Source organism: Lepus europaeus, chromosome 9 (assembly GCF_033115175.1).
Source record: "Lepus europaeus isolate LE1 chromosome 9, mLepTim1.pri, whole genome shotgun sequence".
In the NCBI taxonomy this organism is placed as follows: domain Eukaryota; kingdom Metazoa; phylum Chordata; class Mammalia; order Lagomorpha; family Leporidae; genus Lepus; species Lepus europaeus.
This window is the reverse complement of record NC_084835.1, coordinates 100,841,914-100,866,011: the sequence shown is the minus strand read 5'-3', so window position 1 is coordinate 100,866,011 and position 24,098 is coordinate 100,841,914. Positions and strand designations below refer to the sequence as shown.

The window sequence follows — 24,098 nt, the reverse complement described above, 5'->3', positions numbered from 1 at the left end:
ACCCCATATTGTCATTTTGGGTACACAATTATGCAAAGAAAATTCCCTGCTTAAGGCTTTTGCAGTAGGAATTAGATTTACTTGGAATGCGCGTGATCCAGATGCACAAAGTTTATGTCTATCTCCCTATACTAGAGTACAAGAAGGAGATTTGATTACCTTTATTAAAAGCTTTTCTAGCAGTAAGTGTGACTCAAAGTTGCTATTCCAGCCATTAGTTTAATGATTAACACTTATCATAAAGAATTATTTTTATAACAAATTATTAATAAATAGTGCTGTAATTAGTTAGCACAATGCCAGGCATGAAGCACCTGCAGAAAGAGTTGCTGACATTATGCATATGGCATGGATGTTGGTTATAGGGGCAGGCATTTGGCACAATGTTTAAAATGCTGGTTGGATGCCTTAGCTGTGCTCCCAATTTCAGCTTCCTGCTAATGCATACACAGGGAGGCTGGAGGTTATACCTCAAGTAGTTGAGTCCTGCTACCCACATCGAAGACATGGATTGAATTGGCACCTTGCTTTGACCTTTCCTAGCTCTAGCTATTGTCGGCATCTGGGGGAGTGGACCACCAATAGATTTCTTTGTCTATGTCTCTCAATATCCCCCCTCCCTCCCCCTTTCCATTGCAAATAAACAAAATTAAGTGAAAAATATTAAGGGGTAGGCCTTGTGGTACAATGCGTTAAGCTACTGCTTGGGACACTCACATTCCATATCAGAGTGCCGGTTTGAATCCCAGCTACTCTGTTTCTGATCCAGTTTCCTGCTAATGTGTGCTGGGAGACAGCAGATAATGGCTCCAGTGCGTGAGCACCTTGCCACCCAAGTGGGAGCTACGCTTTGGTCTGATCCAGTCTTCATTGTTGTGGGTACTTGGGAAATAAACCAATATATGCAAGATCTCAATCTCTTCCCCCCACTCCTTCCCTCTCTCCCTCTCTCCTTTATGTACATGTATGTGTATGTTCCCCCCATCACTCTGCATTTCAAGCAGATGAACATAAGTATTTTTTCAAATGTTGATTCCAGTAACTCATTCTACCATGATAAATCTTTCAGATGACGTTTTTTCATTTTAACAGATGTTTTCTATTATAAACAGCAGTTAAAATACATCACTGAATACACCTTTGGCATACAGGTGGAAGTTTCAACATCTATGAAATCAAATCACATAGTTAGCAACTACTTTCAGCTGTGGTAGGATAGAACCTATTTATGTCCTCTGACTAATCAACCACTCCAACTCTAAGGGTAACTTCCATGAGCTAAATTAAAATGAGAGACCTTATCACCAGACTTAGGTTCATTTCTTTCGGGCAGATTATTAAGCCTCCCACTTTTCAAAAATGTATGACTTGAGGGAAATCTCATTAAACTTCATGGAAAGGCTAAGGTGAGCTTTGTCTTCAGAGCCAGCCAGATATGCAGCTGTTAGAAATGTCAGTGATGTAAGTACAAATCACCATGTAATGTTGAAGTGAGACTGGAGTTCAAGGGAGAATGGTATTCTATCACATACTCAATCTTTTTTCCAAAATCTCTTGTACAAGTGTACTAAATGACGGTGACTAAAAACTTTGGGATGAGGGAAATACAAGAACCTTAAAATATGAAAAAAATTACATGTTTTGAGTATTTGAAACATTAAAGATAAGAAAACTCTAGGAAATACTTTTCTAAGTCCTATTTACAATACTAACAAGTTCATACTGGCACCAGCTCAAGCCCCAGCATCTACATTTCTGATCCAGTTCCCTGCTAATGGCTTGGGAAAAACAGCAGAAAATGGCCCAATTACTTGAGCCCCTGCCACCCATGTGGGAAACCTGGATGAATCTCCTGGCTACGGCCTGGCCCAGCCCTGGCCATTGTGGCCACCTGGGGAGTGAGCCAGCAAATGGAAGATCTCTCCTTCTCTGTAACTCTTTCAAATAAATAAGTGAATCTTTTAAAAAAGTTCACATCAAAATGTAGAACTAATTATGTCTTTGACTTACCTAAGTACTAGATGTTATAGAGGGCTCTCAATTCCCTATCCTATAGTTATGCACATAGGTACTTTGGAAATATGATTCTTTGATTCACTTCTAGCTTTTCGTGAGCTTTTCCTTTCTTTTTAACTTGTCAATTTATATTTTTATTTTAACTTGATTTAGGTAAAATTTACTGTCAGGAAGGATGAGGCTCCTTCATTTATAGAGCACATTGTTCTCGCATGGAATGGACATGACATTAAGATAAATAACTAAAAAAATTTAAAGATAGTATTTGATATAAATTATGTTAGTAGAAAAGACACTTAGAAAAGATGCTGAGTTAAACACTTCTCAGAGCCTGTAGTATCTCAATTAGGTGATTTCACATATTTCTGAGCATTTCAAAAACTATTTTTATTTATTTATTTGAAAGTCCAAGTGACAGCTGTGCATGTGTGTATGCCTGCACACACACACACACAGAGCGAGCGAGAGAGAGCGAGAGCGTACACGCTTTCATTTACTGGGATACTCCCCAAAGCTTGAAACATCTGGAGCTAGATCAAGCCTCATCCAGGAATCAGGTTCACCAGGTCTCCCACATGGGTGGCAGGCACCCACGTTCATAGCCATCATTTGCTATCTTCCAGAACATGCATTAGCTAGAAGCTGGATTGGTAGTAGAGTAGCTGGAACAGGAACCAAGCACTCTGATATGGGATACAGTCATCCCACCAAGCAAACTTAACCCCATTTACCACAACACCTGCCTCTCTCAAAAATTTTTAAACCACTGCATCTCCATTCCTTGGAAAATTGCCTTGAGAAAAGCAATATTTAGATTGGATTTTAGGAATAACTGCACTAAGAAAATTAATTTAAGTGTGATACAATGATATTTTGCAAATTTGTCAAATATTCTTTTTCAAATTATTTATAGAATCAGTTTAATGTTTTCAAAGATCTGTTTATTTATTTGAATGACATAGTGACAGAGAAAGTGAGGGAAGGAGAGAGAAAGAAAGAGAGAGGAAAGAGAAAGAGGACAGAGAGGGAGGAGAGAGAGAGAAACTTCCAACTATCTGTTGATTCACTCCCTAAATGGCTACCACAGCCAGAGCTGGGCCAGGCCAAAGCCATGAACCTTGAATTCCATGCAGGTTTTCCACATGAATACTTGGACTATCTTCAGCTGCTTTCCAAGGTTCATGAGCAGGGAGCTGGATGGGAAGTTGAGCAACCTAGACTAAAACCTAGAATAAAATGAGTGTTCCAATATGGGATGACGGTGTTGTAGGTGACAGCTTAATCTGCTATGCTACAACATTGGCCACAGAATAAATTTAATTGAAATGATACATGCACCATATATATTATTTATTTAATAGTAAAAAAAGGAGAGAGACAGATACATCAACTGTAAGAGCTCCCATCTAGTGGTTCACTGATTGAATGTCTGCAGTGGTTAGGGACAAAACTAGAAGCTGGGAATGAAATCCAGGTCTTCCCTGTGGCTGGCAAGAACTCACTTATTTGAGCCATCATCACTGCCTCCCATGGTCCACCTGACAAGAAACTGGAGTCAGAAGCTAGAGCCAGGAATTGATTCTTGGTCCTCCAATGTGAGATGTAGCCATCTTGACTACTAGGCCAGACACTTGCTCTTGTTTATATTACTTAAAAATAGGCCATTTAATTATTTGTTTTAATTGCCCTAACATCCCTCCCATCCAGGGCTTATTTTTATTCATTGACTATGTTTTCACTGAGAAAAAGAGAAACTATTACAAAGTTCAATGAATAATGTATCCACTGATTAGGAGCTCTACTTCAGTGGTGAGGAATTTAAGTCTGATCTGTGTCACATCGTGCTTTCAGAGTCACCCAAGAACCATTCCACAGAGTGAAGATTTCTTACTATTAAGTGTGACTATTGGCTTTATCAGTGACTTTTCTAAAATAATTCAAAATTCTGGGGCTTTGGAACAGAACAATTCTGAAAGTACTATTAATAATGAGAAGTGAGGTATGTCTTTTCAGCCAATTAAAAGAATATGCCTATACTCCTGTGTCTATGAGTCATTAAATTTATTTTCCTATCAGAATAAGGAACTAATATTTTAAAATGGTTTCATTTCTCAATTAAAATCAAACAAAAAGGCAATCAAATTTCTCCACATGAATTTGTTTCCTTTTTTCTTATTTTTTTTTTTTTAATTTTTGACAGGCAGAGTGGACAGTGAGAAAGAGACAGAGAGAAAGGTCTTCCTTTACCGTTGGTTCACTCTCCAATGGCTGCCTCGGTATCCTGGTCTCCCATGGGGTGCAGGGCCCAAGCACTTGAGCCATCCTCCACTGCACTCCCTGGCCACAGCAGAGAGCTGGCCTGGAAGAGGGGCAGCCGGGACAGAACCGGCACCCCAACCGGGACTAGAACCCGGTGTGCCGGCGCCGCAAGGCGGAGGATTAGCCTAGTGAGCCGTGGCGCCGGCCTTTTTCTTAATTTTTTTAAATTTTTGTTTTTTATTTTTTACCAGGCAGAGTTAGACAGTGAGAGAGAGAGAGAGACAGAGAGAGAGTTATAGACAGTGAGAGAGAGACAGACAGAAAGGTCTTGCTTCCTTTGGTTCATTCCCCTAATGGTTGCTAGGGCCAGCACGCTGCACCGATCTGAAGCCAGGAGCCATGTGCTTTCTCCTGGTCTCCCATGTGGGTGCAGGGACCCAAGCACTTGGGCCATCCTCCACTGCCCTCCCGGGCCACAGCACAGAGCTGGACTGGTAGAGGAGCAACCAGGACTAGTACCCGGCACCCCAACTGGGACTAGAACCTGTGGTGCCGGCGTCACAGGCAGAGGATTAGCCAAGTGTGCCATGGCACCGGCATCCTTTTTTTTTTTTTTTTCTAAAATAAGTAAGGATACAGAAAGTAGCAGGGTAGTTGCCAAGAACTAGGGAAAGGAGAGGACTTCAGAGTTATTGTTCAATACATTTTGAGCTTCAGTTTGGGAAGATTAAAAAAAAAAAAAAACTTAGAGAGGAAAATGTCACTAAATGATTCATTTTAAAAGCTTAAAATGATTCACTTTATGTTAAAAACATTTTATCATTGTATTAGTCAGCTTTTCATTACTACAATGAAATACTTGAGGCAAGCTCTTTACAAAGGAAGGAGGTTTATTTTGGCACATGGTTGTTCAGGTTTACAGCCCAGGATCAGCAGGCTCCCTTGGTTCAGCCATCTGCTGAGGTCAGGAGATGATGATGGCAGAACATCAGCAGAGAAATGACCACATGATGAGACAGGAAGTAGAGAGACTGGCTAAGACCAACTCAGCTTTTGTAACCGATCTTTTTACAAAAATTCCCTTCTCAAGGTACACCCATAGTGACCTAAAGATTTCTCACTAGGTCCTCCACTTCCTACACATCATCACTGGATTAAGTTTCTACCCTCTTAGTGCCATTAAGTTAAGACTTTTAGGAGTAAACATACACATGGCTTTAAGAAACATATCTGATTCAACTCATAATAAAATGTCTCTATTAAATTAAGAAACTAGGATAGCAGATAATTGAAGATGAGTTCTACCCAATAAAGACCAAGTGAAGCTTTGTCTTGAATGAATCTCACAAATTATTACATATTTTCTGATTTTGATGCAATATAGAAAGTTATGTCCCATATAATCATTCTCCAAATTCTAGATGAAGCCAGCAAGATTAGACTGTAAATGCTATCAAGACAACTTCCTTCCTTACAATTATTCTCTTATTCTTACCCTTCCCTAAACTTTCAGTCATACTTCCTACACATGATATTTAACAAAAACCAACCATGTAATGAATCAATTAAGAGATCTACAAGAGATACATACTTAAATTAGGTCAGATACTATGCTCAAACAGAAATGGTCTGTGCATTGAGCACAAATATCAATGCCAAGTTTAGGAGTATAAACACTGCATTTAAATTGCCCATCAGAAAGTAAGTTTAGACATCCAATTCATCTAGTTAGCAGATAGCTATCTATTAATGTATTCATTTAATTTGAGAAGCAGAGCTCCAAATGCCTACAATGAACCAGCCTAGACCAGTGCTAAAACCAGGAGCTGGGGACTCAATCCGAGGCTCCCATGTGAATGGCCTTCCAGGGTCTGCATTAGCAGGAGGCTGAAATCAGGAGTAGGGGCTAGGCATTGAAACTATGCACTCCAATGTGGGATGCAGGATTCTGAAACCAATATTATGACTATATTAGCCAAATCCCTGCCTGCCTCATTTATCTTTAAATGAGATAAATCATTTGAGGTTTCCTATGTGTCTTTGTTATGTGTATCTGTGGAGGAGATGAACTAGGGAAGGTGAAGTTATCAAGTTCTCACGCTTTTGCTCTTGCCCTTTTCTCTCTATGCTCCCATATCTCCCTCTCTCTCTGGTATCCAGTACCATGGTAACTGACAGATCCACCTACTTGGCTAGTTGCCTACAAGTCTGTCATATAATGGTTTGGCTCTGGGTTACTGTTGTTGGTAAATCATATAAGAAATTGGGGATCATGGCTAGACACAGCTGTTGGTGGACAAGCATTTTGGCGGATGTGGCTGCTTGTAGACGCATGTGGACACGCATAAGCAGTTGTGTGTGGATGTGTGGCTATATGTACTTACGTGAGGGTGTATGTAGATATCTGTCTGTGTGTGTATACAACCACTGCCAAGGATACAAAGGTTGCTATTTCCTATGACCCCAACACCACTGGGGCCAAGTGGTTGCTCCTTGTGCATTTCTCACTGCCACTGCGAGTTAAGGGAAATAAATTCAAGAACAGCTCTGAGTTGTTCTCTCACCTGTCAGAATCTGGATCTGCTTCTCCTGGGATCTAAACCCTGGGCATACAACACCCAGCCCATTTTAGATGCCTATTACATTTAAAAGGGAGGGACTCGGAGCTCTGAATGCAGGAACTCAGTAAGCAAAGCATATTTTATGAAGAGTTTAGGATGACTCAGGAAGAAACAAAAAATGTCTTTCCTCACAGACTAAAGCCTAAGCTTCCATAAAATATAAGGAGCAAGCTCAACATCCACAGGAAGAAGATCGAGACCACAGAAGTTGGCCAAGAGCACCTGAAAAAGCTATGATGTCAGAGAAGTTGTGAAGCAACAGATACAGGATGAATTCAAGTCCCTTCTGCACAATCATGAGACAATAATCCCAAATTCAGGAAAAACAAAAAAACACAGAGGATCTGCAGAATGAATTAATACTACAATTCACACTGCTCCCTAGTTTTCCACTCCTCCAGCTTCTCGTCTTATTATCAGATGGGTGACACACTCAGTCATCCACTTGCATATGGGCTTATGCTGATCATAGTGTGTTCACCAGCCTGATGACGAGGGCAGAGACCTCAGTCAACAGCCATTATGCCCCAGCACATCGGCAGGAACATGTTACTCTGTGGCCATGCAGTAACTCAGCACATAGATAAATAAATAAGGATGCAAAAGCATCTCAAAGTGATTGGTGTGCTTTTCAGAGTTGAAAATCACTGCTTTTATTCTCCTGTTTAGTGGTCTCTGGGCAAAAGGAACTGTATGATGCTGAACTCATTTTCAGGTTATTTGTACTGAAGATACCAGGAGGTTTTTTTACTATTGCTTTGACGACATCAGACCACTGGTTTGCAAGTGACTGACGTGATACCAGTGTTTAGGGATGCAATCAAAGACAGCCACACTGACACAGTTGATATCCAAGGATAAGGATTTCAACAACAAGGGGATGTCAGGTAATAAAGTGAGAGTAATCCAACGTTTTGAATTGTTTAGCTTTGTAAATGACACTCATCCTTAGTTATAATTGGCTTTTTTTTAGGAGGGAGAGGTTGTTAATAGTTTATTCCTTTAAGTCACTCTTCAGTGCTCAGTCACCAAATAGCTGGACTTGTGAGTTAAGTCCACTCCAGGCTGCTGGGTGTGCTTGTGCCATTTTCTCTAACTCTGTAAAGATAAAATGCTTGAGAAAAGGTCTAAGTGAAGATATGAGTACAGACACAGATGTTCAAGAGGTTTCAGGGACCCTTTTTGGTCCTTTCATTTTATACATGAGAGGATAATGCCAGCTCTAATGTATGAGAAGAGATTACATGTGGTTAGATGAAAAGTTTATTTTTCTCTCACAAATTCCAGCTCAACTGTGAGCACCATAAGGCAACGTCAGGATCACATTCCCAGCACAATGAATGATATGTAATTGACTCAGAATTAATGTTGAATAAATAAATCTAGCAGGCACAGTGACTTTCCAGAGTCTCAAAGAATTAGTAAAAAAATGCACACATCTTCAACCTCAGCATAGTCTAAACGTTCTTATTCTTAGAACAGCTAGATTGTAATATAGGAAAACAGTTGTGGGCTCTTTGCCTTCTGTAAACTTGTGCTCTGTGTTGTGTTCTACTCAACTAATTAAATCACAGCATTTATTTGTTAAAATCATTGAATTTTAATGTAAAGTCTTAAGAAAATTATCTTTACAAAAAGTATTTTCTATAAAGGTCACATTATAAAGCTCACATTGCAAACTATTATTTTTTCCTACAAAGCTGTTAAATCTTAAGAAATTTTAATACAAAATAATAATCTCATTCTGCCCCACTATTACCTGAAATCTAGTATTTATGGGTAAGCTGTTACTCAAAACAAAATTCATATTCACAGTTAGGCTGCAGACAGGGAGTCTAATCTGTTATGGGATTACAGCTTTGTGAAGGTAATTCACCATACTGGGTTTTCAAGAACGATATAGTAAGAGTATTTCCCATGGGTTTTTTTAGATTTAATTATATAAGGACTTTTATATGTGTATACCCAATAACATGATTTATAGACTCAATTAGCTTGCAGGTGATCATAACCTTCATGAGTAAACCTATAAAGTGTCTTTTTAAATCTTTATGACTTCTCAGTTGTATGCACAGAAGAAATTCTAGCCATCTTTCTGTTGGAGTATTTGTGGTACTAAATTTCATCACTGACTGCCAATAAAATGATCAATTATATTCTATAGTTGCAAATATGAGATAGAATAGATTTTTAAAATGTGACTCAGTTCCTTCCATTTTAAGGAAACTTCCCAAGTAAAATAAATGATATAGAAACTCATAATTCTGTTAGTCTCAAAGCCACAATTCTTCTACAACCTCAATGTTTCTTTTTTAAGTTTTAAAACATAAGGAAGGAAGAGAGATGGAGAGGGGGAAATGGAGTTTGAGAGAGAGTGATTGAGTGAGTGGGGGGGGAGAGAGAAAGAGAGAGGGGGGGGGACCTCTGTTATCTGCTGGTTCATTCCTCAGTGCCCACAGTCGCTGGACCAAGGCCAGCCAGGTCCAAGTCAGGGGCTAGGAACTCAATCTTGATCTCCCACACAGATGGCAGGGACCCAACTACTGGTATCATAAATGCTGCCTCCCAATTGTCACAACAGCAGGAAGTTAGAATGAGGATGAATGTTGCAACTCAAACCTAGGCACTTTGAGATAGGCTGCAGATGTCCCAGTTTTTCAATCACTGTGCCAAAGGCCCATCTCATGTTTCTTTTTAAATGAAGCTTGTTCCTGGAAATGGTACTATTAAGGGGGTAAGTATTAATATATCTGTGAACTCTGCCTTTGTTTCAAACAAAAGAATATTAAAATAGAATAATATTTTGCCTTTTTCTGAAAAAAACATATTCAAAGTGAAAGAAAACAATGTTTTGATCATCCAATTTCTTTCTCTTGATAGCAATCCAAGAAAACACATAATTAGTAATTCCTTAGAAGCTGAGAAATAAGATAACAGAGGGAGAGAGAATGGAAGAGAAAATAAGAGTATCCAGTGCCTGAGTTTGCTGTATTCATTCTGGAAGTTAATGAACAAGTTAAATTTTCTAGGAGTGCAATGTTCCATAGATCAACTACAAGAGAACAGAAGCACGAATGTTTGTATTTGCTTGCTGCCAACATTGCAAGTATAGAAATGTAAAGACTCTGTGTGTGTGTGTGTGTTTGTGTGATATAAATCACTTAGATATGCTAATACTGCAATCTAAGTATTCTCCTTTCAGAAGAAAGTAATTCCATATTAAAAATCATCAGTATTCAGAGTCATTCAATAATGCCTTATTCACACTTCAGAAGAAAACACTCACCCTTTGCTGGGATGCATGTTTAGATTACCTGAACACACAAACACAAAATAGTCTATATATCAATTTCTATTTTCTATACCAGAGGGAAGATGGGAACAGAGTGAAGATTCTAACAATAATGAGTCATTAAACAAGAGAGACTACAGTATATTTCCAGATTGCATTCATTAGCAACATATAATAATTATAAGAATTGGCCTGCCTTTGACTTGAAAATTTCATAATTTAAATGGCACATCCATTTAACATTTAGTGGTGCTGTAAATAAAAGTGTTGAATTTTTCTGATTATACTTTTGATTATTTTATTTATCTCATTTTTTTTCTGCCTAAGTTCAGTTATTTTCTCTATTCTACTTCTACATTTGTTTTACTGGCTCTGATTCAATTTAGTTCCCAAAAATATAAGATAATAATTTTAGAGACATTTCACTAGCTCCAAAAAATGAGCTTTTTTGACAGAAGCAAATCTGATTAAAGTCACAAAACAAGACTTCATTATAGATTTCTACAAAATATGGCAAGGAATTGTATATGGAATGAAGTAGCCAGTACTGACACTAAGATAGATTGAATTTTCATGTTATGCTCTCATGATAAGCTAAGGAAGGCAATAACTATTTTAGACAATTCACACTATTTGAATATAGAAACAAGTTTGATGTCCTTGGAAACTTTGTCAACACCACAACCAGTTATTAAAAGAGAAATCTAGGATTAAAAACAAGAATATGACTTTCTCTGTGATGCATAATTTTCCTGCAGCCTCCCAGAGTTCAGAAACCGTTCTGGCTAACGGCTTCACTTGAGAAGTAAGCTGAGCCTACAGTACACACAATGAAGTAATGACAGGGTCACACCAGCCCAGCTCTTGTTTGCTCCATTTTACTGTTGGGCTTCAACTTATTTTCAACACTAAGGCGCACCTGGAATAATGACATTATTCTAGAAGACAGATTTCTGACATTAGCCTACTTATTTATCCACAGCTACCCCTAGTCTAAGTTAAACTCTTTTGAAAGTCATAGCCAGGCAGACATTAATGACTGGGTAACACTTGTTCATGAAGATAATCTTACTGGACCTTTTGAATGAACCAATGAACCTCTGATGTCTATAAGAGAAGAAGACTCAGAATGACAAAGCAATATTCAATTCTAACTAATCTGAGAAGAAACAGTCTTTCTTTATGCCACCCCTTTTGACTGGACAGTACTGAAGGATGTTTACATTGGAGAAGATGGGTAAAAGAGACTTGCACCACTGTAACATTCAAAAACCAACCACACTACGAGGAAACAAATTCCTCATTCTGGTGTATGAGGCTATGTGACCAACACAACCTTCTGTGCTTTTCTGCAACATTTCTTGACATGAAAGTGACCAACCTATGCTGAAGATGGTGTGTTGGTGAGCAGAAGTTACACGTGAGTAAAAGGCACACAAGTCAGGAGCATTTGGTTGACTTACCCTCGAATTCACCACTTCCAGGGAGACGTTCTGAGGTGGGGCACTTGGCACTAAAAGAAATCAAACCAGGTGTGAGGGTTACTACCAGTCTTGAAACTCCAAACCTACTTTAAAAAGATAAAGTGTGTCTTTTTCACAGTTTATAAGGATAATTAGGTAGCTTAACCCAGGTGGTACTTCAAAATTTTCTTAGAGATGAAAAATAACTGCATTTGTTTATCTTTTCTCACTTGGTGGGCCATTTAGTTATCCATCTAGGGAGTCCCCAAACACTAAGGCAAAAGAGCACCTGCTGTAATACCAAATCCCGCCATTTAATTATAGCTTTCTTGTGAAAACCTTCCCAGAGAAACCAATAAAAACATGCAGGAGGCTTCCTGGAGAGGTGTTAAAGCCTTATGATAGTGTGCATTTCTAGATAGGCATGGTTTTATGATGAAATATGTCACTCTAATGGTCAGCCAGGTTGTTTAATTCCTTTAATGCAATCTTTATTATGTCTTCATATAGGAAAAAGAAAAAATACCTCCCATTCGGTGTTAGCTATCTACAATTAAACTTGTGAGTCATGGATGAAAGCAGGTTACAAAATAGCATTTGGCAAGTCAATTCTATTAACAAAGGAGCAGTTCTTTTTTTCTTTGTAGATTTTCTCTATATTTCATTGCTTTTGCCTGCATATTAGTTTTCTTATTATTCCGTGGAAGAAGGAAGGACATATGTAGGTTCCTTTCCAATACCTGTAATGAACATTTACTGTATCAAAAATGAAAATTCTACCATGTAAGTAATACAAATACAGCACTCACTGTGAGGAAATATTCTACATATCTGGGATGAGTCATAAATAAAGTAAAACTTCATTTCCCACAAAAGAAATGGGAACAGTATTTCATAAATTCTTAACACAATAAACTTTAAAATGAGTAGTCCCTACTCACATATGACAAATTGATGAATTTAATAGAAATGAAATTTTCTTGGCATTTTCAAGAATCCAAGTGCCATTTTTTGACATGGTTCTAAGTCTTGGACAATACCTATATTTTGTAATAGTATATATAGGACATATGTCTACATTATCCTGAATTTACTCATACCTTACTCTGATTTTACCTTATGAAAAGCAGTCACTAGGATTGCATGATCCACATCTGATTAATCTTTGTATCTTCAAAAATGACATTCAATTAATAGTTACCAAACTAATGAGTGAATGACCAAATTCATTAATAGCAAAAATTAAGTTATTAAGTATTCTTTAAAAATATCCCATAATGTAGAAAGTATTTTAGCATTTACCTGTTGCAAGTTTATATTATTTTTTAAATTAAATACATGATATAACCCCCATAGGGACAAAGATTTTGTTAGATTTGATGCTGCATTATTGGTATCAAGAAAAGTTATCAGGCCCATGGCACAGACTCAGTAAATAGTTTGAATGAATATGTTAATTAGTAGAAAGTTTATGAGGTATAATAAAAACTCCATATTCAGGATTTGGGCCTCAAGTTTTGTTATGTTTTCTAATTTTATTTTTCAAATTGAGATATTTTATTTTTTAGTTAAATAAAATATACTTACTGAGTTATAAATTGCAATTCTGAATTTTAAATTGAGGTATAAATTCTGTATATCATATAATTTCAGAAACTTCTGAAATATGACATCTTTTGGAGGCAAATTTCAGAAATATATTAGTGCTAAGTGATGATAAATCAATTTTTAAATTATTTATTTTTTTGAGAGGCAGAGGGAGTGCCAGACAAAGACAAAGCTCCCATTTGCTGGGTTACTCTCCAAATGCTGGCAACAGCTACTGTCAAAGCTAGGAACAAGGAACACAATCCAGGTCTCCCATATGGATGGTAGGAGCCCAGTCATTTGAGTCATCACTGCTACCTCCAAAGGTCTAGAGTAGCAGGATGCTAGACTCAGGTGTCAGAGCCCAGAATTAAATCCAAGCACTCTGTTGTATGATGTGGGAATCTTAACCAGTTTCTTAACTGTTCGGCTAATACTTGGCCCATAAGTCAATTCATAGGCATAAAGGATATTTCTAAATTATAGTCCACATGACATTGTAATATTTACATATCATGTTATAAGTTGCTAATAGTATTATACCACTTTATTTGACCAACTAAATAATATCAAAATGAAAGCACATTTATGATGGGTGACTGAAGTTTGCAGGAAAGATGTTAGATTAAAATGTACTTTGTCCTAGGTTCTGAGCTAGCTCTGAGCTAGCTTAAATGTAACCCTCAAATATCACCATAACAACATTTTTAGTGATTATTTTCTCATTTCCTAAAATACATTGAGAAAAAATAAATATGAGATATATTTTCAAAAGTTCACAGGAAATGCATGTCATGAAAAACTATGCATGGCTTTCAGAACTTTTTCATGTTAAAATAGACTTATTCCTTTGGTTTTTTATTTTCCGCAAACTTTTTGAAGTATCTTGTATATATTATCTTTTCAATCACCATTATTTTACAGGCATCAGTATTATTTTCAGTATTAGGGATTTAAAGCCAACATAATAAATTCTTAAAAGTACTTATCACAATAGAGATGTTCCTCTAAGGATATAAATTTTCTTTCTTCCCATTGCTAGCACCTTGACTATTCTTGATATGCCAGGGAGGAAAATAAAACAAAATTGTACTGTATTGTTAGTTATTATACCCCACTCCCTACTTCTCATATGTGTTTCTGTATTATTAAGAGGAAAAAATATATATACGTATATAATTAGTTGGAAACCTGAAAAAGTGAGAATAATACATGTTTATCTGGTTTTTATTTATTACTATTCCTAAGATGTTTCATTGCTTTATAAGGATACTTTTCTCCTTAAAATACAATTTATTTCAAAAATTATTTATTTGAAGAGCAGAAACAGAAACAGTGACATATATAAAAATCTCCCATCCATTGATTTGCCCCTCAAATGCCCAAAACAGCTGTGTATGAGCCAGTACTCAGCAAATATTAGTGATAACAGTAATAAGGGGCCAGCGCTGTGGCTTAACAGGCTAATCCTCTGCCTTGCGGTGCCGGCACACCGGGTTCTAGTCCCGGTTGGGGTGCCGGATTCTATCCCGGTTGCCCCTCTTCCAGGCCAGCTCTCTGCTATGGCCTGGGAAGGCAGTGGAGGATGGCCCAAGTCCTTGGTCCCTGCACTCGCATGGGAGACCAGGAGAAGCTCCTGGCTTCGGATCAGCACGATGAGCCAGCTGCAGCGGCCATTGGAGGGTGAACCAATGGCAAAAAGGAAGACCTTTCTCTGTCTCTCTCTCTCTCTCACTATCCACTCAAAAAAAAAAAAAAAAGTAATAAGGACTTTCCTATGGTTATGTTGGTTATGAAATTGGGTCCTTCTGATTTTGGACACTGGGCAAGCAAGCACAGACATGCCTAACTAATAATTCACTCAAAAAGAGCTGCTGCTGATGTGAGACAGTGTTTAAAAAATAAACTAAAAAACACATAACTAGCCAGACGAGTTAAATTCTTGTGCTGCCCATTGTTGTTGGTTTGAAGATGTGAGCCATTGCAAACCAATGGTACACTAGGTGGAGAAATGTGAATGAACAATTGCTTCTATCTAGAAAAACACTTAGAGCTGAGCTAAATTAGAGATGACAGCTCATCTGGACAAAAATATTTATAGGTATCTTAGCAGAAGAAAGAGATAATTGGGGTAATTAGCTCAGAAATTATTTACACTTACTTTTGTTTCTACATTTTTCTCTGCCTCAATATAAGCTTTTATGATAAGGATTTCTATAGCATATAACAAATATGATGTTCTCTATAACACAGATGCATTTGAGCAGAGTGATATATTAAATTAGTCACACAAATGGGAAGTCCTAAATATATGATTTTACATATAAATCCAGGTACAATTTTTGCATGAAATGCACGATTAATTCATTAGATACTTGCTGAGTTAGGAGGAATACAGAAATGAAAATCATATTATGTCTCATATTTAGAAGTATGTGACATAATGAGAAAGAGACATTGGCATAATGATAGTTACTACACATTTAAATGTATACTATGTGTTCTTTTACATGTTCCCATGTATTAGCTCCTTTAATTGTCAAAACACCCACCTGTTACAACATCCCAAAAGCAAAACAAAACAAAACAAAACAGAAGAGTTCTGCAGGACAAAATGGGGAGGCAGGTCACTATCACACATCATACATGATGAAATAGATCTAAATGATGTGTGCTCTCAACATGAACAGCACAGACTGAAGCAGAGAGAAGGGAAATGGATACTAAGGAAATAGAAGCCAACAGCACAAATTTTGGTTAGAAATTAAAGAGATGAATTCAAGATGAGTAGATGGGGTCACTGTGTCCACTCCAGGGGATCATAGTGTCCCTGCCGTCTCCAATCAAACGCTTCCAATAGAAGGAATCAGTGTTCATTTCGCACTGGAGTTGGCTTCATGAAACCCTTTTCTCCAGTGACAGGCATTTTCTAAGTCCTAAACACTGCAATGCTTCCAGAAGATAATTCTCAGATTAATGAATAATACTCTATCTTTCTCACTTACGACATTTAAAACCAATGTGGAGAGTAAGGCCACACTATTACAGTTCAGAGTGTGAATGAAATCTACATAAATTATGCAAAAGACTCATTTTCATTTGTTTTTCTTTTATTTTTATAATTACAAGTTGTGAAGTAATTTATTCTGCCAATAAATACTCTGTTCTGTCTTAAATAACAGAATCACATGAGCAGGTATAAGAATTGCATTAAAATATGACATTGAATTGGTGTTATATACACAATACATTTTTAAATTGAAATTACAAGTGAGCATCACTCCTGAATGCTCCACACTGTCCTCACTCGTTTAATTGACATTGGGTGAAATATTCACGCAGATTAAAACTGATACATAAATTGGAGAGTAGCAAGTCATTTTTAAAATTTAAAAGATCAATGATTTACAGAATTAGATACACCAACATTGAAACCATCCCTAAAAGGAGTGAGCTCATTTTTTTTAATATTCACAGAGGTATCTTTTACATTCCTGTATCTGCCTTAGTGTCTTTGGCCTCCTCTCCTACATTATCTTACACTTATTCTTCCTTTTAATTGTTTTCCAAATTATCAGCACCATCTCTTTTTTCAATTTCTAGTGTCCCCTGTCACAACTTTGTCAATTGCATGTTTTCCATTAAGATTTCTTCCTCTCATTATGGTATTTAAGAAGGAAATGCTTACTCTTTCTTTTTCTCATGAAAGATACAACTTCATGTATGTAACGTTATGTTCAGTGTTAATACTTTCAATGCTGGGTCATTTGGCCTAAGTTCTTTTGATATATTTTCATACCTGCAGATGTCTAGGGGGATTGTTTATAATTTACACTATTAATCATTTTTGTACTTTGGAAAAAAAAAGAAAACAGGACAATATAATAAACTGGTTCACATTCATAAAGAGATGAGTTTGTATTAGAGCATTAAAAGAAATAGACATGTACACAAAACTAATTTGAGCTCTGAGGGAACAGTCACCCTTTGAGGATTATTTGTTTGTGCACCCTGACACAGTGTGTGTGTGTGTGTTTAAACAGAAAGTTTAAATCGGACTGTAATAGATAGTATGGATATATTAGTCAAATTTCTAACTTATGACAATATAGTATAGACTGGAAGCCTTGACATGGCATTCATGACACACAAGCAATCGTACTTTGCTATGATAACAACTGTATTCAAGAAGTTTCACTGTTTTTTAACTTACCATCTGAGAGCGTAACCACTGTTATATCATCAGTAGATACTCCTGGCCCATAGCGATTATAAGCTAGGAATCGAAGACTATACTCCGTGAATTTCTTCAGGCCTTCCAGTTTATAAGAGAGTCCATCAACCTCTATATTCTGGAGACATAAAACACCAAAAACTGCTATTAAGGAAACACATTAAAGCAGAAATGGCAGCCATTCTGTGCAATCAGCGCATGGATATTAGATTCTCATTCACAAAACCACACTCTAGCCTTATAATGAGTTGTAAAATCTAACTTGTGGCATGGTGTCCCCCACTAAAGCCCAAACTACTCTGTAGGCTCCTTGTTAAAACAGCACCACACTATTTTTACAGTCATTAAGTTCCAATTTGTTTAATAGCACCCAAATTATGGGGTGGTGTGGGTGATTCCAGCCATAGCAAACCCTGAGCTGCAGAAGGCAGCTTGTAGGTCTGCAGGAACAGACTTGCTCTTGCACCCTGAATGCAGCAGTTCACCAAGGAACCGGAGATTTCACCTTTCACTTGACAAAGTATACCCACAGCTCTTGCAACTGCCCACTATTTTGTCACAGTTTTTATTTCCCAGATGCTGTGAAGTGAACTGAGCCTGTTCTCAGCACTTCACAGCTGCAGTTTATGAAACACTGAAGGTAGAAATCACCAAGGAACTCAGAACCAGCCCCCACTGGAAGACCCATCATGTAGCCAAACAGATGATTTCCAGACTTGCATCTTGATAACAGCTTTCTTGAATTTATTTAAATGGGTTGGCAAAATGCAGTCTGAAAGAGCTAAAATATACAGCAAAGTGGCTGGAATAGAAAGTTGGAAAATAAGAGCTAAACACAGTGTGGGGACAAGCAAGGTAGGAAGAGGAGGGAGAAGAGTGGGAAGAGGAGAAGCCATGATTACATAGGAGAAACGCTTGTAATGCTTACTTTATGATTTGACATGGGAAGGGACCTGAACTATTTCTGGCAAAACATTTTTAAAATAAATATTCCTGAATATTCATTCTATGTCAGAGCAGGAAGAACCCCTTGACCTTGACAGCCTTCCTAGCACATGGTCTCAACCCCATACCTGAAGGCAACTTTCCTATGTAACTATGCTTGTCCCTGTATCTTCACAGGAGGTTGAGAGTCTGCAAGTCAAACTCTCATTCATCATATACATGTCAAAAAACGCAGGTGTCAAGTTTCATATGTCTCCCTAAAGACTTGTTTACTCTTCCTTTTCATGAAAAACTAATTTGCCTCTTTTCAAGTGTCTGTGGTAACCTTGGATTAGAAGCAACATTTAAGGCAAAAGAAGACAGGTGTGGGTGCAGGGGCCCAAGCACTCGGGCCATCTTCCACTGCATTTCCAGGCCATGGCTTCTAAGACTAAGTTCTACTGAAAATGATGAACGTTGACAGGTCACAGCCTAATTGTGGGCAGAAGACAGAAATAATATCCAATCCATAAGACAGACAAAAGCAGCATGGCTAACATTATCCCTCAAAATCATCCCTTCATATAACTGGGGAAAATGAAAATGCCTTCTGTGACCAGTGGGTAACACAAACACGGCTACCTACATCCACACGGGCTCATGTCATTGCATATTTGAAGGAGAAAGAAACATCCTCTCTGTTGACTTCACCTCAGTGCCCTTTTGCATCTATCACCATCAGAAATCAATATACTTGTTTACAGTTCCCAATGACAAGTACTTTATAATTTATTCATTATCCAATGAATGTGCTAAACATTGAGCTTTATCGAGAGTTTGCAGGTCTCTTACGTTCTAGTCCTGGAACCAACCAATAGTTAGCAGTAGTGGGGCCCTCTCCATGACCTACCTGTTCTTTTCCTGTGGACACTTCTGTGCAGAACAATCTGTATCCTTGGACTGGACCATTTGCATAGGCAGGGGGTTCCCAGGTAATAAGAATTGAGGTAGGTGAGGTAGATACAGCTTGCAGGTTTTCTACTGGCCCTGGCACTTGCACTGCACACAAAATAAATTGTTTAGGTTAAGAGTTCCTTTTCTCAGGATGAACAAAATTACATCTCCTACAGTTCAAGGAAATTCTAGCAGCATGCACTATTTTTATAACTATATGTAACATAAATATATAAGAAATAATTACATAAAACACAAATGGAAAATATGATTTTAGAAGCACTTAAGTTTAAAATGGAGAATAAAGCTTATGTTAATCAAAATCACTTTTTCCATTTTACAAAGAAATATGTCAAAGTGTATAAATGACTAGGATAATGACAGAAAGAGAGGAGAATTCTGGAGCTAAATCTCAACCTGGGAAATTTTTCACTATGCTAGTACATCATTGTCTGTATTTTGCTAATAATTGCAGAAGGAAAAAAGAAAATACAATTATATCATTATGGTTCTACTTATAATCTAAACAGGCAGCACAGGAAAACATAATTTAACAACTTGTCTTTTGTGTGTCAACACTTTAAAAATATTTCCCGATTCTGGGTCATTTAAATAAAAATTTAGGATTTCATTTTCAATTTCACTTCACTATATTACATGCTCTTTCATAACTATTACTTTGCTTAAAAAGGGTAAATAATTTTCTTACTAATGAAATTAGCACAGGTCCAAAATACTTGTGTCCAGGTGTCTTTTCATTTCAGAAAATTTCAGATTATATTATCAAGAATCCATGTTTCTCTCTATTTATATATCTATACTCTTGAAGTACACATGGATTCCCACCTTTTTATGGTCTAAAACTAATAACTGCCTTTAATTTTTTTGACATTCAAATCGTCCCAGATTTTATCATGGAGGCCTCTAGCCTGTTTCTTCTGTCCTTGTGGCATGGACCATCAATTATTAGAGCCATTCTTTTCTTTCTGGCATGATAAAGAATACTTCAGAAACTCTGTGAAAAAGTGGAACAAATATTGTTGTTTTCTAAGAACTTTATAAAGACCTCTCCTATCTTCCAGACTCATGTTGATCTTCCCCTAGCTTTGCCATCAGACATTTCTCCAAGGATTTCTGGTTCTTTTCAGTGGGAAATACTATTTTTTTTTTTTTGACAGGCAGAGTGGACAGTGAGAGAGAGAGAGACAGAGAGAAAGAGAGAAAGGTCTTCCTTTGCCATTGGTTCACCCTCCAATGGCCACCGCACTGATCCGATGGCAGGAGCCAGGTGCTTCTCCTGGTCTCCCATGCGGGTGCAGGGCCCAAGGACTTGGGCCATCCTCCACTGCCTTCCCGGGCCATAGCAGAGAGCTGGCCTGGAAGAGGGGCAACCGGGATAGAATCCGGTGCCCCAACCGGGACTAGAACCCGGTGTGCCGGCGCCGCAAGGCAGAGGATTAGCCTAGTGAGCCGCGGCACCGGCCGGGAAATACTATTAAAGATATAGATCTAGATGCTATATATGTTATTTCTTGGTTGTCCTTAATTCTAGGGTCCTTCAGTGGCAGAAATAAGAAACATGCGCATGTATGCGTACATATACATGCACTTACATCCACATGCAAACATATACTTAAACAGACAGGTGCATATAACATTTTCATGACTCCACAGTGATACCTTCCATTCCAATTCATCTCTATTGTGTTTGGTCTTGCCTCTCAGTAACTTTTTTGCCATACCTTTTCTTCTACAGGTAGAATACTTGCTCCCAAAGAACTGTCTTTTGACTGACATTTTTTGGTATATATACATGATGGAATACTACCCAACCATAAAAAGAATGAAAACCTGACTTTTAGATGAAGATGGATGCAATTGGAGATTATACTTAATGAAATAGGCCTGTCCCCAAAATATAAATATTTTCTCCGATACGTGTTAGTTAATGAACAATATAAAAAATGTGTAACAATGAAACTGGTATCTTATGATTTGATTATTATTTATAGCCCTTTTCTACTTGTGGAAGCATGGACTTTCTACTTTTTATTTGTTGAACATTATGATTAGTGGTGCATTAAGCCTGTGATGATAAAGTAAATTTAAAGAATGCTATTACAAAAATTAAAGGAAAAAATAAAGGAAAGGAAGGGAGAGGACATTAAAGGGTAAGAGAGGGAAGGTAGTTACTTTCTTAAAATTGTATCTATGAAATACAAGACATCTGTTCTCTTTATACTAATAAAAATATTTTGGCCGGCGCCGTGGCTTAACAGACTAATCCTCTGCCTTGCGGCGCCAGCACACCGGGTTCTAGTCCCGGTTGGGGTGCCGGATTCTATCCCGGTTGCCCCTCTTCCAGGCCAGCTCTCTGCTATGGCCCGGGAAGGCAGTGGAGGATGGCCCAAGTCCTTGGGCTCTGCACCCGCATGGGAGACCAGGAGAAGCACCTGGCTCCTGGCTTCGGATCAGCGAGAAGCGCCGGCTGCAGCGGCCATTGGAGGGTGAACCAACGGCAAAAAGGAAGACCTTGCTCTCTGTCTCTCTCTCTCACTACCCACTCTGCCTGTAAAATATATATATATATTTATATATATATATATATATTTAAATGCAGAATCCACATTAAAAAAAGCATGACTTTTCAGTACTCCTCTGGAAATGAATAATTTCTAGGAAAAACTCTGTTCCACAAAGAAAATTACAGGAGACAATGTTGAACAATGGAGTTTCACCTTGTGTCACATTTTGCAATGACATAATTAGACTTGTGTTATAATGAATTGGAAAGAAATAAAATTAATTAAAACTCTGGCTAACACTGTTCAACTGGATTTCACAGTTAAATATTTGAGTGAACAGTAATTAAAACATAAATAATTTGAATTCTTGTATGACTACTGATGTACACTGAAATGCAAACATCTCAAGAGAGGGCATTACTGATCTGGAATGTATTACTCCTCTAAGAAGACAGAGAATGTATTGACAGCATTGAGGTTTGAGTGGTCTGCTCAAAATGTATGCTGAATGTAAGGTATCCAGGACTTTACATGATTCATGGAATGTACACACAGGTGAAGTGATATGGAAAGTATTAACTGAATACTGTCCTTCTTGCTCTCCTGTGGTTAAACTGAGAAACACTGTTTGCTATGACCATGCCCCATTCTAACAGCAATGACTCAAGTTACAATGATTATATTTTAAGGGTTTAACTCCTACTGTGTGTGTGTGTGATGGAACACGTTTAACAGGTATGACAGACCCCAGACCTGATTTCCCAGAGATGAATAAGTATCTGAGAGAAGGACAGAGAGGCATTGTTTGGGAAGCTTCTGCTCATCCATTCCAGTAGAACAAAAGGGAATAATGTGAAGAAATTCAGGTGATCTCCAAGTTTTAAGAGGTCTAGGATAAGGAAATGAACTTGGCCTCACCTGACCTATCACATGTACAGAAAGTGTCAACTTTGCAGTAAAGGAAGGAGTGTATGAGGTGTTCATATGCTCTGAGAGTCCCCTAAGGTTCCAAGTGTGATGTGGAAGAGAAGCTATTAATGTCCTGTTCATACAGAATGAAGCACATTAAAATCTTGAAAAGCAAGCTGAGCAAGCCATCAGCAGGGCACAGGCCATACATGGTGAGGAGAGTGAGGGTACACATAGCCCAGTTACGACTCTGAGAATTGTTCAGGCTTGGAAAATTCTGGGAATGGGATATGACAGCTACACAGCTACATTTATTGAACACTGTGGAGAAAGTAGACTATAGCAGTATCTGCATCTCAAGGCAGCACTTCCATAAGAGCAAATGTTAATCCACACTCTGACTGCTAAGCAAGCCAAAGCAGATTATTGTCCAAGTTCTTTGGGGAGAATGTTGAGTTCATTCCATTTAGTTTCCCAAATATTAGAAGCAGCTGTATTCTCCACAAGATATGCTTGCTATAAGAACATATTAAAAAATGTGCATTAATGACTTCATGTTCAATTACCAAACGCTAACACGAATTACAAGCCTAAAACACACTTTGTATAGGAACCCATGTGATTTTGTTGAGTAAGCATTGTTACTAACATGATCAGGAAACAGTGTTTTCCCAGTACACCCAATGAAAATTAAAGTTGGTATATGTGTCTGTATGTATTGTATGAACGTGAGCCTGTGTGCTCATTGCTGGTCTTCTAATTTCTTTATATCCATGTAGTGTAAATGTTATTGGTGAGAGAATATCAAGCAATTAAGTACTCTAATGTGTGGTTGGATTTCAGAAGGATTTCATGCAGGAATAATAGACACTGGGGTGAAAATGTACATTCACAGCATTTAGATCAAGGATCCACTGACGACAGTACATGCTTGCACCAACAGTCAGCCAAAGGAGAACTTTCTAGTTGTTGATATAAAGTATTCAATTGTCTTTTCTCTGAAAAAGCTTGGCCTTTCAGTATGAAACTGTTTTCTACTTCAGTTCTTCTGCCTTAAGAATATAATTTATTCTATTATCCAATTACATTGGCAGACTTTGTTTAATATCTTCATATATTTAACATCAAAATTCTATGTTGGTTTGAAAAATATCACCAAAGGATTTTCACACATGTATATACAATACATATGTATATTCATTAATAAAATACCAGCCCTCCGATTTAGACTCAAATACTGCCTGCACTTGAGATCTGCTTCACAATGTTCCTCGGTAGCATAAAGTCTGTGCTTTATTTAAACTATCAAATGCT

The 24,098-nt window shown here is 37.7% G+C and overlaps 1 protein-coding gene across 1 annotated transcript in view; it reads right to left on the bottom strand.

Moving 5' to 3' along the window:
• The window catches only part of DCC (DCC netrin 1 receptor), an 824,910-nt gene that overhangs the window by 308,012 nt on the left and 492,800 nt on the right, over positions 1-24,098 (bottom strand). Inside the window, exons 13-15 of the mRNA XM_062200029.1 lie at positions 19,307-19,455; positions 17,452-17,590; positions 11,652-11,701 (exon numbers count right to left, since the gene is read on the bottom strand). Coding sequence (XP_062056013.1) covers positions 11,652-11,701; positions 17,452-17,590; positions 19,307-19,455 — 338 coding nt within the window. The remainder of the gene's footprint in view (positions 1-11,651; positions 11,702-17,451; positions 17,591-19,306; positions 19,456-24,098) is intronic.